The sequence below is a fragment of the Helianthus annuus genome, chromosome 5 (genome assembly GCF_002127325.2).
Source record: "Helianthus annuus cultivar XRQ/B chromosome 5, HanXRQr2.0-SUNRISE, whole genome shotgun sequence".
Taxonomy (NCBI): domain Eukaryota; kingdom Viridiplantae; phylum Streptophyta; class Magnoliopsida; order Asterales; family Asteraceae; genus Helianthus; species Helianthus annuus.
In genome coordinates, this window is record NC_035437.2 from 146,138,065 (window position 1) to 146,153,176 (window position 15,112).

The 15,112-nt window shown below is 36.0% G+C and overlaps 1 protein-coding gene and 1 long non-coding RNA gene across 4 annotated transcripts; one reads left to right on the top strand and one right to left on the bottom strand.

Annotated features, from left to right (window-relative positions):
• Nucleotides 1-2,523: 2,523 nt before the first annotated feature.
• On the bottom strand, nucleotides 2,524-4,891 carry LOC110941427. 3 transcript variants are annotated; one of them, XR_002594064.2, is made up of 4 exons: nucleotides 4,349-4,891; nucleotides 3,506-3,572; nucleotides 3,348-3,425; nucleotides 2,524-3,039 (listed from the first exon to the last, which is right to left on the bottom strand). It is a non-coding gene; the product is annotated as an uncharacterized LOC110941427 (long non-coding RNA). The 3 variants fall into 3 exon arrangements; XR_004894533.1 differs by having other exon boundaries at nucleotides 3,501-3,572; XR_002594066.2 differs by having other exon boundaries at nucleotides 4,103-4,891.
• A 3-nt stretch (nucleotides 4,892-4,894) lies between these two features.
• On the top strand, nucleotides 4,895-10,368 carry LOC110941425 (pentatricopeptide repeat-containing protein At5g18390, mitochondrial). The gene is made up of 3 exons (XM_022183060.2): nucleotides 4,895-5,139; nucleotides 5,389-6,885; nucleotides 10,038-10,368. The coding sequence occupies exon 2, from the start codon at nucleotides 5,427-5,429 to the stop codon at nucleotides 6,837-6,839; it is 1,413 nt and encodes a 470-aa protein (XP_022038752.1). The 5' UTR covers nucleotides 4,895-5,139; nucleotides 5,389-5,426; the 3' UTR covers nucleotides 6,840-6,885; nucleotides 10,038-10,368.
• The last annotated feature ends 4,744 nt before the right edge of the window (nucleotides 10,369-15,112 follow it).

Genomic DNA, 15,112 nt, shown 5'->3' on the forward strand with positions numbered 1-15,112 from the left:
ACTCAGACTACTTAGCCGAGGGTAACGTCACCTTCAAAAGAGGGGCCTACCACATTACGCATTAATAACTTAATTAATTATCTTTCAATAATCCGACCCTTTAGGATTGTATCCTTGCTGACTCAAACTACCGGGTTGAGGGTAACGTCACCTTCAAAAGAGGGGCCTAGTACAATAACTTAGATAATCTCTTAAAAAGTGCAAAAGCGCGGAAATAATCAAAGGTTACACTAAACACGAGTCGGATTCAAGTGATTCATCTTGTCTATCTGTTTTTACTTTTATTTTTATTTTTCAGCATTTTTAGTTTTTATTTTCTAGTTTAACATCTTTTTCTAAACTTTTGATTTGATTAGACGTTGAGGATAAACCAGTATTAAAAGCTCTTGTGTCCTTGGACGACCTCGGTATCTTACCAACACTATACTACGCTCACGATGGGTGCACTTGCCCATATATGTGTTTGGTGTTAGTAAAATATCGTGTTTTATAAATTTAATACTTGACTAACATGTAAAAAGGGCTAAAAATATATATAAAAACCTACGACACCACACGCGCATCAGTCTCAAGTCGCATTTTATATTCGATCCGTCTATGGATATTCGAACGAACAACTTGTATAAATTTTATATTTTAATTTCAAGCTTTAACTTTATTTAATTTACTTTATTCCCAGCTTCCGTTGTGTATTGTGATTACTGATATCAATTGTCACACATATACCCCAAGTTCTGGGCCCACAGTGAAATTAGGGTGTGACACATGTAATTATTTATTATAAACATATTTTTATTACAACATTTTTGTAGCAACCCGAATATAATACACGGGACTATAACTTAGTTTAGTAAATATTTAAAAACATAACTTATTGTTAATACAATATGAGAGCATTCACAATAGTTCCCATATATATTTGTGATAGTTCCCATATATATTTGTGATTGGGTTACTTATATTATAAGAAATGATTATGAGTGGTTGTGAGGGAATCAGTAAGAAAATGTTATTGTTCATTTGTAAATATACGGGAAAGACTATTCACCCCTATAATTTTTTTTTAATATTTGAAAGTGATTGTAAGTAAATGAGAGGGAAAATATAATGATAAAAATATAAAAGAAATATTATTTAATTAAAAATGAGAGAGAGAGAAAGAGAGAGAAAAAATAGTTATTTTTAGTGTTATTATAGGAATGGAGATAAGAAATAAATATAGATATGCATATCTAGGTTACTAGAAGTGTTTAAAAGAGAGACAAAGAACAATATTCATAATTAGGGCTGTAAACGAACCGAACGAACACGAACAAGGCCTTGTTCGTGTTCGTTCGTTAAGGAAATAAATGTGTTCACGAACGGTTCATGAACACTTATCGAACGAGATTTTATGTTCATGTTCGTTCATTAAGGAAATGAGCGTGTTCGCGAACGGTTCACGAACACAAATAAATTTGGCGAACTCGACGAAGGATAAAGATAGATGGCCCAGAGAGTAGCACTCGAACTTGAATTTCTTGTTGTGGAACGAAGGTCGATCGTATTCGTGGATATAAATAATGAGAAATGAAAGGGAAATGATGCATAAACAAGGTGAAAATGAGTTTCCTAGTTTAATTGTTAGAGAAATAAAATAAATAAAAGTTTAATAATATAAAAAGTACGCATAAAATATAAGAAAGTACAAATATCTTCAGTTAAAACACAAACATACGAACATAAACGAACGCAAATCAACGAATATTCACGAACACGTTCACGAACACCTTACTGAACGTCCACGAACACAATCGAACGAACGAGACCTCTATTCATGTTCGTTCATTTAACTAACCGAACGAAATTTCTTGTTCATGTTCGTTCCGAACATAAACGAACTTCCCGCCGAACAATTCACGAACTGTTCGCTGAACGTTCGGTTCGTTTACAGCCCTATTCATAACTAGGCTAGTAGAAGTGTATTAAAAGAGAGACAAAGAAAAAAAAAACCTAAAATGAATAATACAAATAAAAAACCGACCAAAATAACTAAATCCCAAGACATGTAAAATTTTGCTAATATCCGATAAGATTTAAAGCAATTTTATATACATAGTGAGGGATGTCTAGTATAAAACGCGTTTTAAGTAGAAAATTACGAGAACTAAAAACCATATACACTTATACGTATTCATTTAAATGTAATAACTAAAATGGTTTTACTATCAATGTTTCCATCTTCGGTCTCATACCACACGTAATTATCTTTCAGATAACACTTATAAGTGTTTTTGTGATTTTTTTTATCATTAAAGTTAATTATGTAATATATCCATATGTGTATTAGTGTATATAGGGTGTTGTTATCGCTACACCACCCAAGCCGTGGACACAAGGACACATGCCACATCATATGGGTCGTATAAGTCATACAAACCGTAAAGGTGATATGAGTTGTATGAGACCTAATGTGTTGTCTACATGTCAATGGTGTACTGATATAAGCCGTCAAATACACATGTATATAATATTACTAGGTTATAACCCGGGAACTTCCCGGGCAGGAAAAATTAATTTATATTGTTAATGGGACGGAAGTAGTATTAAATATGATTTTGTATATGTTTAAACTTAGACCTAAATTCAATAGAACAATAAACTTGATTATGAAACTTCATATATTTCCCCAAATGTTAATATATGGGGATGCCCGCACGTTGCGATGGTTAACCATTAGGTGGACAAAAGCCTTGTTTAGCCAGCGCCTCTAGAGGCAGATTTCTCCAAGCCAAGCAACTATCACCCTCCAAACAAGAAAGATTAACCTTTGAGACTGCCCTGTTGTTCCACCTGAACCTATTATATCCTGCTGCATACTAATATGTGTTATGGATAAATTTTGCTTCACCATTTAGCAACAATGTAAAACTTGTGACAACAGCAATCGCAGAGACCACTTGGTACATCCCTTTACCTCGCTTAGATAGGCCTTCAAGGCAAGTCAAAGGCCGCATCTTGATCAGACCAGAAATAACCCATTATTGTCTTGATTATGGGCTGAAATAATAACAAATTAACCTTAATGGACTGAAAGATTAACTAAAACTCATATTAATTTTGCAACTGAATTATGCTCAAAAGACATTTAATTGATTGACTTTCATTTGTTTCACTTGCCTGTGATGAAAATTTAAAAAAAAAACTTTTCATTTATTACTTCTTTAACGTCCAAAACTATTTGTTTCTAAATTAATTTAGGTTGACAATGTATAAACATGATCTGTTAGTTAACTTGTTGAACATTACTATCTTTTTTTATCTTGCATGGCATAAGGATGCGAATGGATGATAAACTGGTTACTTACTTTAAATACGGAGGCTGATGTTGACACAGTTATTGGCTTCTAGCCATAACACCATAAGTCACCATGCTTCTACCCTGCCTGAAACCATGAGTAGTGATATGATTGAAGGAATATGTTATAATGAGATATAGTTAAGTATTTATAAAACTTAACCCCACTTTCAACATGCGTGCATTTTTTAGTATCTGCCTCTGTAACTACACAAAACCAAACTCCCTTGGCTCTCTGCACAAACAATTAACTAAATTTAATCATCACTAAAAAAACAACTTATGTTAACCTGTTTTTATCAGAATTGCTAGTAAAACTGAAAACTGAGAACCAATAACGTGTTGATTACAGCTGATTGGTGTACAGACAAACTTTAGGTGTTTGATTGGTGTCAGATTTTAAATGACGATTATCATTTAAAATTACATAAAGATATACCAGTCGATTATCATTTAAATTTACAACGTTTCAAAGGAAAAACATATAGTGACAATTATCCTTTTTAGTTTAATAGTTGGATGACTTTACAACAGATCACCTTCAATCTTGACCTAATTTCACACACCTAACTCCAACTTCCTAAAATCAGTAACATACATCAATCTTTATGCTATAAAGCAATAAACTTTATCATCTTTACACCCATAATATACACAAAACCAGAACAACAATGATAAAAATCATAACTTTGCAACAGATCACATCAAGAACAGAACAACTTGCGGCAAAAACAAAGAACTTATGCGTAAAGATTTAGTATATACCTTATCATCAGCCATTTGTGTGTTCAGATGATCGATCTCGTACAAGAAACAATTTTTCTTTTTTTCTTTTTCAAGAAAAGAATGAGTTCATGATGGGTATGAAGAGAGAGAAAGAGGACCCATGGAAACATGTGTATATGCAAGCTAGGGTTACGATGGAAACATGTGTATATGCAAGCTAATAATTGAGATATGTAACCGATGGAAACATGTGTATATGCAAGCTAGGGTTACGATCGTACTTACAAAGAGACAGCCCTGCCTTATCGAAATCGTTCAGATTCCGGCTCCGGTCGTCATCGGGGGCTGAATTCGCGTTGTTGATCTCCAACGGCCCGCCCCACGGATCTCTTCCGTACATGTTGTTTTAATCTCAAAACCCAGATGAGATTATGATGTGAATGGGTGTGAAGAGAGTGGGGATTATGTGAGTTGATTTTGGTGTGAAGAGAGTGAGGGTTTTAAATTTTGAATTCTTGGATGATGTGAAGGAGTTTTCAGAGATTTGAATTTTGAATTCATGTGAAGAGACTTTTGCAGACTCCTTTTGATTCAGAGATTTGTCTTTTTGTCTGCCCTCATAATGATCTTTCATCTTTACCAATTGTTTTAAAAAAAAATAATAATAACTGAAAAAATGGAGGAATGGACACGTAGACTTGAAGAAAGCTGGGATTGACACATAAGAGAGAGACAAAGGTGGTTGCTTGTGGTGATGACACGTGGCCCAACCTTGTTCTTTTATTAGGTATAGAGATAGAGATTTGTCACGCTTATTTTCACTTTTGTGTTCATATAAATTTAGGGGTTGGTTCGGATACATAATCTTTTAAACTAAGAAACGTAGGAAAACGGGTCAAACCAGCGCCGTTTGTAGCAAGTTTTGGTAGAATCGGGTCGGGTCAAAATGGCTTTCCAGGGTCTGCCGGTTTTTTTCTTCTTCTTTCGGAACCCTGTATTTCCCAATCGAAAGTGAAGAACATATTTCTTCTGAGAACTCATGGTTTATCAGTTACCAACTTCAGTCTCAATAACAGGTTTAATTTCGATTTCCTTTCACGAATCTCATATGATTTAGTTTCAAATGTAAGTAAATAATCGACTAGACTGCTGCCCAATTGATTATTTAGTCATATTCATGTTTAATTAGGGCATAATAAATCACTCAATTAGGCACTTAGGTTAATGCTGCATATATATATTCCAATAATATATGTAATATATATGGTGAATTGGTGATTTGTTTATGTAAAGATTATGTAATCAGCATCTAATTTTTGTTGCAGGTACTGAATTTCTTGAAACCCTAAATTGACTAGAAAATATGATTCTGTTTGCAAGATTAATACTTGCAAAGAGAATAACTGCTAGGTTACCATTACCCGACCGCACTGCTTTTAGTTTAAGAACCCTAAAAACCGCTGTGACCGACCACTTGAGTAATGGTGGAAGTAAAGGAGGTGGTGGCAGAGATGGAACAAATGATGATTATTTTGCCACAATTCATCATATTTCAAACATTGTTCGTCGCGACATTTATTTAGAACGAACGCTGAATAAGATGTGCATTTCCCGGATTATCAACTCAGAGCTTGTGTATCGTGTTCTTCGTAGTTGTTCCGGTTCGGGTATCGAGTCGTTTCGGTTTTTCAACTGGGCGCGTACCCAACACCCGCAATACGAACCCACAACTGTTGAGTTCGAAGAACTCCTTAAAATCTTGGCCAAAACTCGTCATTGGGAAACCATGTGGAAGGTGGCTCACCAGATGAAAACGCAAAAGCTCCCGATTTCTTCATCTGTGGTTTCGTTCATCATTGAACATTATGGTAAGAACGGGCTTATCGATCAAGCCGTTGAGCTTTTTAACAAATGCAAGAACTTTAATTGCTCGCAAACTACCGAAATATACAACGCCTTGCTCTTTGCCCTTTGTGAGGTCAAGAATTTTCAAGGCGCGTATGCGTTGATTAGACGAATGGTCCGTAAAGGGGTGGTTCCCGATAAGAAAACGTACTCGGTTTTAGTTAACGGTTGGTGCTCTGCTGGTAAAATGAAAGAGGCCCAAATGTTTCTAGAAGAAATGAGCCAAAAAGGGTTCAACCCACCGGTTCGCGGGCGAGATCTTTTGATTGGTGGGTTGTTAAACGCGGGTTATCTCGAATCCGCAAAAGGGTTAGTACGAAAAATGACGAAAGAGGGATTCGTACCCGATGTGAGTACGTTTAACTCGTTAGCGGAAGCTATATGTCAATCGGGCGAGATCGATTTCTGTATCGATTTATACCATGATGTTTGTCGATTAGGTTTATGCCCCGATATCGAGACATATAAAATTATGATCGCTGCAGCTTCAAAAATCGGTAAACTTGATGAGGCGTTTAGTATTCTTTATAGATCGATTGAAGACGGAAATAAACCGTTTCCGAGCTTATACGCCCCGATTCTTAAGGGACTGTTTAAAAACGGAATGTTTGATGATGCGTTTAGTTTTTTTAGTGATATGAAACAAAAGGGACATCCGCCAAACAGACCGATTTATACTATGCTTTTGAAGATGTGCGCGCGTGGAGGTAGATACATTGAAGCTGCGAATTATTTAATAGAGATGACCGAGTTTAAATTGTCACCAATGTCCCGACATTTTGATATGGTTACTGATGGATTAAAGAATTGTGGAAAGCATGATATGGCTACGAGGATAGAGCAGTTGGAAATATCTATGAGGGGTATGTGAGATATAAGTAAAGTTTTGCAATGATGATCATGAAGTTGCGGAATGAGTAAGTCTTGCTTTTAAGTTTAATTCCTTTAATTTTTTAGATATATTTCATTTTATTAACAACTTCATCGATTCATAATGACCTCTGTTTTCGTGAAAGTATATGTTCAACGTACTTGGGAGTGTTTGCTGTCACCCCAGGACTGAATAGTTTTGTTTTCTGAAAATATTTCACTACATATGCAAGTGATCAAAATTGGTAATCTTGAGTTGGCTTGAAATGGTTCATATTTTTTTTCGGTTTAAGTTGGTTGACCCCTAAGCAACTTTTACAACAACAACAACGATACCCAGTATAATCCCACCTATAGCGAAAGCTATTGATAGGGTCTGGGGAGGGACCCCTAAGCAACTTTTAATCATGTTATGCCTTGCACGTTAATTGTTGGGTTAGTTATGATTAAAAACAATATTAGTTGCTAAATAGAGGTGGCAAGCTAACGGATTTGGGTTGAAAAGGGCCTATTTGTAGTCCAGTAACCTATAAACATTTTTGACTATTTAAATTTATTTTATATTTTTTTTTCAAACTGTGGAGGGGAGTAGGGATAGAGGCATGCCCATATTGACTTGGGTTGCACCTGTCTGAGGACATGGTCCATGATAGGAGTTTGTGGAGACGTAGGATTAAGGTTAAGGATTTTTAGGGGAGGGCACAACTGTGTTTATGGTGTGTCGTATGGACTTAGATCTGCCTACATGTTAGGTTGAATTTACATGTGTTTGTCATCTTGTATCTATGTTTATAGATTATTTGTGATGTTGTATTTGTCTATTTTTAGCCATGTACTCTTTCACCACTTCTGTTGTTATTGGTAGCTATACACACACATGGTTGTAAAAATCGCACCTAGCCTTCAATTAGTCCCCGATTAATAGCTCGTCCCGGGTTCACCGAGTAATTTTCATCTAATCGCCCAATTAATCGGTAGGCGATTAACAATGGTCAAATCCGGTCCTAATCAACTAAAAATTAGTGGCAATCTAGAAAGTCCGGCCAAAACCTGTAAATTCTAGCAATTAATCCTATCTACTTCAAAATATGTGTCGAAAAAGGTGTTAAAACATGAATACATAGAAAAATTACATATAAAATCCGGGTCAAGTTATTCTACAAAGGCTTCTAATTGTAAGAAGTGTAAGAAGGATTTATAGAGTGACAAGTGTCCAATGACCTAAAACTAAACCCACTACATCACCATCAAAAAACTAAACCCCCACCCCACCCCACCACCACCCAAAAACCTAACCCCCCCCCCCCCCACCCCACCCCCCGGCAAAAAAAACAAAAAAAAAACTATACCTCACCAAAAAAACCCCAAAAAACCTAAACCCCCCCCCCCCCCCCCCACACCCCCAAAAAACCTAAAAAAAAAAAACGAAAAAAAACTAAACACCCACCCCCACCCAAAAACCTAAACCCCCACCCCCCACCCCCTCGGCAAAAAAAAAAAATAAATGTTTTTTATTTTTTTTTATTTTTTAGGGTGGGTGATGTGGGGGGGGGGGGGGTTTAGGTTTTTGGTGGCGGTGGATGTTTAAGGGTTTTTTTTTTTTTTTTTTTTTTTGTAGTGGGGTTTTTTTGTGTAGTGGGTTTTTTTAGGTTATTGGACACTTGTCACTCTATAAATCCTTCTTACACTTCTTACAATTAGGATCCTTTGTATTTGATCCTAATCCTATAAAATCCCAATCCGACTAATCACGATTAATCCCTAATAATCCCGATTAATCGTTAGTGGGTACCCCACCGGCCGACTAGCGCCTAGCGATTCTTACAACACTGCACACACACACCTCATGGTCTATTTATTTGTCTGATGTGTGTTTTGGAGCCAAGGGTCTTTCCGGAAGCAACCTCTCTATGTGATAAGGTTTGCCTACATCCCACCCTCCCCAGACCCTAGCAATAGCTTTGGTATTTGTAGGATTTACTGGTCTTGGTTGCTGTTGTTAATTAATAATCTAAATCTTGAATACAACAATTTATGGTATCGTATGCATTAAAAAAGAAGAGTTAAAGCAACTTTCAACATATTGACCCATTCTCATTTTAGCTTTATTCATCTCATTTGAGATAAAAATAACATAATATGGAGCTGAAGGTGGCAAGCTGGGCAGGTTGGATATCAGATATGTCATATGGATTGAAAAGGTTCATATTTTTAGTCCGGGTCCTTCAACCCGTAAACACGATTTTGCCCACAAGAGTATTTGCATCTAGTTTCCTGGACTCCTGGCAGTTTTGACCCATATATTTATTTATGTTTGGGTTCACCGATGTAATGTTTTGGGTGATTCGATCAAAACATTTGTGAGCACTGTAGTTGTTGTAGAAGAGCAACTTTAATTCTAAGCATCGGTATTCAAAAACATGTTAATCATAAAATTAATCATGCAAGTATGAATCTTTATGATGGCACTAATCATGGAAAAAAATACTTAAAAAGACGATAACGTTTTGCCAGATATAGTTACCTGGGAGCTTAAGGAACTTTCCATTTCAATAAATGATCATCATCATCATACTTAGTAAATCCCACTAATAGCAAAGCTAAGGTATGGTTTGAGGAGGGAAAGATGTAGACAGCCTTACCTCTATCCCGTAGAAATAGAGAGGTTGCTTCCAGTGAGACCCCCGGCTCCATGGTAGTTTTGCATCAAGCCTTAGACACAAGGCACGTAACTCTCGGCAAAAAGGCCGATTAGTGCATGCACCCCCTGTCTTTTGTCTATCAACGCTACTACATAATGCATGATTAACCGTCCTCCGCTTTTAACGTTATTTTCATGAAATTAGTAAAATAACGTTATTTTCAATAAATGATCAATTCTTCAAAATGAGATTAAAATTTTAACTAATATATATGTAATTTGTTGATGGACATGCATTAATTCAACCACTTGTGCTGGCTTATAGTAGATATTAACTATTACTGTGAGTCTTGATTTTATATTCATACTGGCAAAACAAACCGAAACACCCACTTTTGTGTCATTATTGGCGTCTACAAATCTCGGGTAGTAAGAATTTGTTGTATGGGTCAATATGGGCTCAACTGACAAAAGTTAAGAATATAAATGTTTATTTTTTCTGTTGTGCTGCCACCAAATATAAGTGTCATAATCTTGGATCTTGATTGTGTTTTCCAGCTTCATGATAGTGGTTGGATCAAGCATCAATCATGTAAGAAGGCCGGCTCGAAGGCCAAACAATTGGGTTCAGATGCATTTGATGATTGGCTAATTTCTACATTCCAAGTTGCTTCAGAAATCAAGCAGCATGAGCAGGTTATTCATGATGAATCTTCGGAACTGGTCTTTTTTTTATACGGATCAAAACGGGTCGGTTGGGCTAGGGTAGGCTATCTTCAAGCAGTTGACTATGTTGTTCTTGTAAAAAATGCCCTTCTTATTATATCATTTCTTGGAGGATGGACATGATAATGTTTAGTCATTTGATAGTAATTTTTTTTTTCTTAAATGACCCATTTCAGTCCGAACCCATTTTGAGCAGAACCAAATGGATCATTTTCTGAAACGGGTATACCTGTAACCCAACCCGCCTGTTTTGTCGGGCTTAGTTTAAGTGATGTAATGGACAATGTCTGGACCACCATATATCAGCTTTATGTGTGTTCAATACATGATGGACACATATTTGGTTTGTTTTAGTTTTGAAAAGTAAAAGTTTGATGGATAGATAGATAGATGGTAGATAAAGTTGTTTTTCAGGAATATTGTTTGCTTTGAATTTGTACCAACTCTAATACTCTTGTCTTATTGGTTCAACAATTGCTGACAAAATGTGTGTTGATGCAAGATAAAGTGGTTTTTTTACTTGTTTGCCCTTGATGTTAACCATGGGTTTTGCTCATTTTACAAATTGAATATGTGATATATACATATATTTGTTGATTTTTTTTTAAATCACGAGAAGTGAGGCAGAGTAGCAGTTTACGATTTCTTGTACTTGATACATCGATATTACTTGGGGAAAATTATTCCAAGACCGTTGAAGTAACACATATATCTTCATCTTTGAGAAGATCCTTAATCAATAAATGACAAAAATAAGAAATTAATAACATGTTATAAACCAGACATTTTAGGCCTAATCCATTACTTATGGGCTTTAGGGTTTATAGTTATGTTTATCTATATATTGTAATGTTGAATAGAATGAAGAAATTAATCCAGTTTATCTCTATTTCTCTTTGGTTTTTCTCACGTTATCAGCACGAAGTGCTCCCACACAAAACCCTAGTTTCTAAAAGCCAACATCTATTTGCCTTTCTTCAGAAATCACAGAATCCATCCACCGTTGTTAGCCGCAGAGATCGAGTGAGACACTACTGCCAAGATTCACATCCATCTTGTCAATCAGGTATCACTGATTTTTTTTATTTGGATTACTTAATAGTGATTTGAAAATTAAATATATTGTTACGTAATATATTGTTTATACGAAACGGTACTTTACACGCTTGGTGTACCCATTTTTTTAAAATTTGTTTATGTTTTTACTAACCCCGGGTTACATTAGTGATGTAAAGAATATCACTATAGATGACAAGAAAAAGAAATAGGTTTTTCTTTTGAACTTTAGAACAAAATGGGTTCCCTGTCTAGACTTTTGGAACACAAAATTGGGTTCTTCGATCTGCACTTGCGGACACCCAAATCAAAGAATCAACATGTTTTTTTTTCACTCGATCTGCGGTCACTGCCGCTCCAATACACAAAAATCCCATAAGACGCTAAAGCATACAGAAATCAACTACAGACCCGGAAACCTTCCTTCCTCCGGCGTTTTTTTTTCTCTCCATGAACCGACAACCGGCGGTCAATGCCGCCACAAAAACCTTCCTACGACGGTTGTATTTTTAACCGCAACCGCTCATTATCGGTTACATCGTGATTTGTAGATCCTCAAATGGTGTACGGAGATTCCGTCAACGTTAATTACACGTTCTATTCTAATTTGCCATGTTCCTGGATTCCGTCAATTCGGTCGTTCCCTGCGTCTTGACATTTTACCGGATTTTGAAGATTTTTTTCTCTTCTATTGATATTACAAACCTACATAAATGGAAAATTTGATTTTTTTTAATAATAAGAAAGATTGTGCATGACAACATATACCACCAAACATATAATATTCTTTAATATAAAACTTTGGTTAAATAATTTATATATAAAGAGACAAGTGTTATTTTTATATATAAAGAGACAAGTGTTATTATAGTTGTAGATCAGTTGTCTAAAATTCTACTGACATTTTCTTTTGGTGGAAATTGGACCCTTGCATACAGTATATAAAGAACCTCTACACTTAATGGAAATATGATAGATTTATTTATTTAATAATAAAACTACCTTACATATATGTTATGTTTCACAACTGTAGTCCATTACTACAAAACATATTCTTATTATGGTATACATTATATACACATATCCATAATTATATATGGTTCTCATTCGTTTACACATTCTGAGATTTACATCCATAATTTTATACGGTTCACATTACATAATACGAAATTTATACAAACTTTTTTTTAATTCCTTTTTGATTGTATAACACACTCTTTATGCTATAGAACCCGCACTTCTCATTAACGAGAACTTGAAGTTCTCATACAATATATTTTTTTATACACAATACGAATAAAATGTCTAGTTTATAACACTCCGCCTCAGACATTTAGCATTAAACACAGTTTAACAACATACTTTAGGATGATGTTAAATAGGTACTTCAGGACCTGAATAAATAAACTGATACTACTGGATTCATCAACTTCGTTTTCGGATTCCGAACATCTTCGTTCCTCATAATCCGGGTACACATCTTAGTATTTTCAACTAAGTGTTCTATGTTTCTATGTAATTTTTTTAACAGAATCGGGACATATATCCAAAGGATGAATCACCAATTTTACAAAGTATAAAGTCTGTACTCCGAAAAAAAAGGAAGAAGAATACGAACTTTTTCATACGATTTTACATATTTTTTTAATTGGTTTTTAAATTTGATCCTTTGGAATATAACAAATGGGATTTCCGATATGGGTTTTAGATTGCCCAGGGTAGGATTATTTAATTAGTTCTTAAGAACAACATAGGATTTCCTTCTGATTTGAACTTACGGGAACATTGAACCCAAATTTAAAGTATCGATTTGAATATCAAAGAACAATTTTTTTTCCTTTCCCTAGCAATCAGGCAATCACTGCCGCCACAAGCAACTGAAACAAAACATATAAATCAACCCATAATACATAAAATTTCTTACCCGAAAACCTTTCTCCAGCGATTCAACCCACTTGTTAACCGGCACTATAATCATCCTCCTCCTCATCATCATCATCAACGACGTCGCTTCGTTTTTGACCAGTCCGGCACATTCACCGGCAGCTACGACGCGGTCCCTCTGATCTCGGGCTACTTAACCGTCGCCGAAGATGACGGTTTTTTGGAGATCCGGTGGTTACTCGGTGGAACGGTTTACCGGCGGTTACTCGTTGGAATGGGACCCCAAAGAAGACTGGGTATCTATATTGGTTTTAACTCCCCGTCCATAATTAAATATTTAGAACCAATGACGGGAGACATGTTCACAGCACGGTATGCTGACTGTCATTTTGATGAAACAATGTTCCCAGTCTTAGGGGGAGATAAGGACAAAGAAAGACTGGTAACACAAGAAATAACATGGAATGCATCATCGCTATCAAACCTCGACCCCCTAAGTGGTCAATGTGAATATGAAGTCCAAAAGATCATACATTTGCAAAAAAATAGCGAATGAATTACCAGATGCAGTCACATACACCAATAGAGTGACAAAGTCACATGTACCAGCATCAAATGCACCTGCTCGAATTGAAGTAATCCCAGAAGCGATTACTATACAACGAAAGCGTGGGAGACCAATCGGTTCCAAAGACAAAAAACCCACAGAAACGAAAAGAGCAAAGTAACGCAGTTGGTGAAACCTCACAAAAGATTATAAGTGAAACCCTGGTAGAAGTAAATGTCCCAGAAGAGACAACTATGAATCCAGTGGAAAATGAAATTTCAGAAGAAACACCGGTACCGAACGAAAATGAGATCTCTATTAATTAAGTACAAGATAGTACAATGTGGAACCGGGATAAAAAACGTGCTGATGATATATTCACATATGCTATAGCAACGGATGTAATCAATGAAGATGATTACGTACCTAAAACTTTAGAAGAGTGCATGCACAGAAATGATTGGCCAAGATGGCAAGACGCCATAAATGCCGAATTAAATTCGCTCGAAAAGCGACATGTTTTCGGACCTGTAGTCCGAACGCCCATAGACGTCAAACCACTAGGTTATAAATGGGTGTTTGCAATAAAGAGAAATGAAAAGAATGAGATTGCACGATATAAGGCTCGACTTGTAGCACAAGGGTTTTCCCAAATCCTAGGAGTTGATTATGAGGAAACCTATTCCCCTGCAGTGGATGCGATAACCCTTAGGTTCCTATTCGACCTCACAATCTCTGAAGGACTTCATATGAGACTGATGGATGTCGTCACCGCATACTTATACGGGACACTTGAAAATGACATCTACATGAAAATTCCTAAATGATTAAAGTTGCTTGAAGCATTAAAATCAACACCTCGTGATATGTGTTCTATAAAGCTCCAGAGATCTTTATATGGTCTCAAACAATCCGGTCGTATGTGGTACAATCGACTTAGTGAATATCTTGAAAAAGAAGGATACAAGTCTGATGCAATCAGTCCATGTGTCTTTATAAAAAGATCAGTCTCAAATTTCACGATAATAGCAGTCTATGTTGATGATATCAACATCATCGGATCTCTTGAAGAGATAGAGAAAGCTGCTCAGTTGTTAAAGAAGGAATTTGAAATGAAAGATCTTGGTATGATGAAATTATGTATTGGACTACAATTTGAGTATCTGTGCAATGGCACATTTGTCCATCAATCAAACTACATCTAGAAGATGTTAGTACGTTTCAATATGGATAAAGCACACCCGTTTAGCGTACCTATGGTTGTCCGACCGCTAGATCCACACAAGGATCCTTATCGCCCTCAAGAAGAAGGCGAAGATGTACTTGGTCCAGAAGTATCGTACTTAAGCGCAATCGGTGCCCTTATGTATCTCGCAAATAACACAAGACCTGACATTGCATTTGCAGTACATGTAATAGC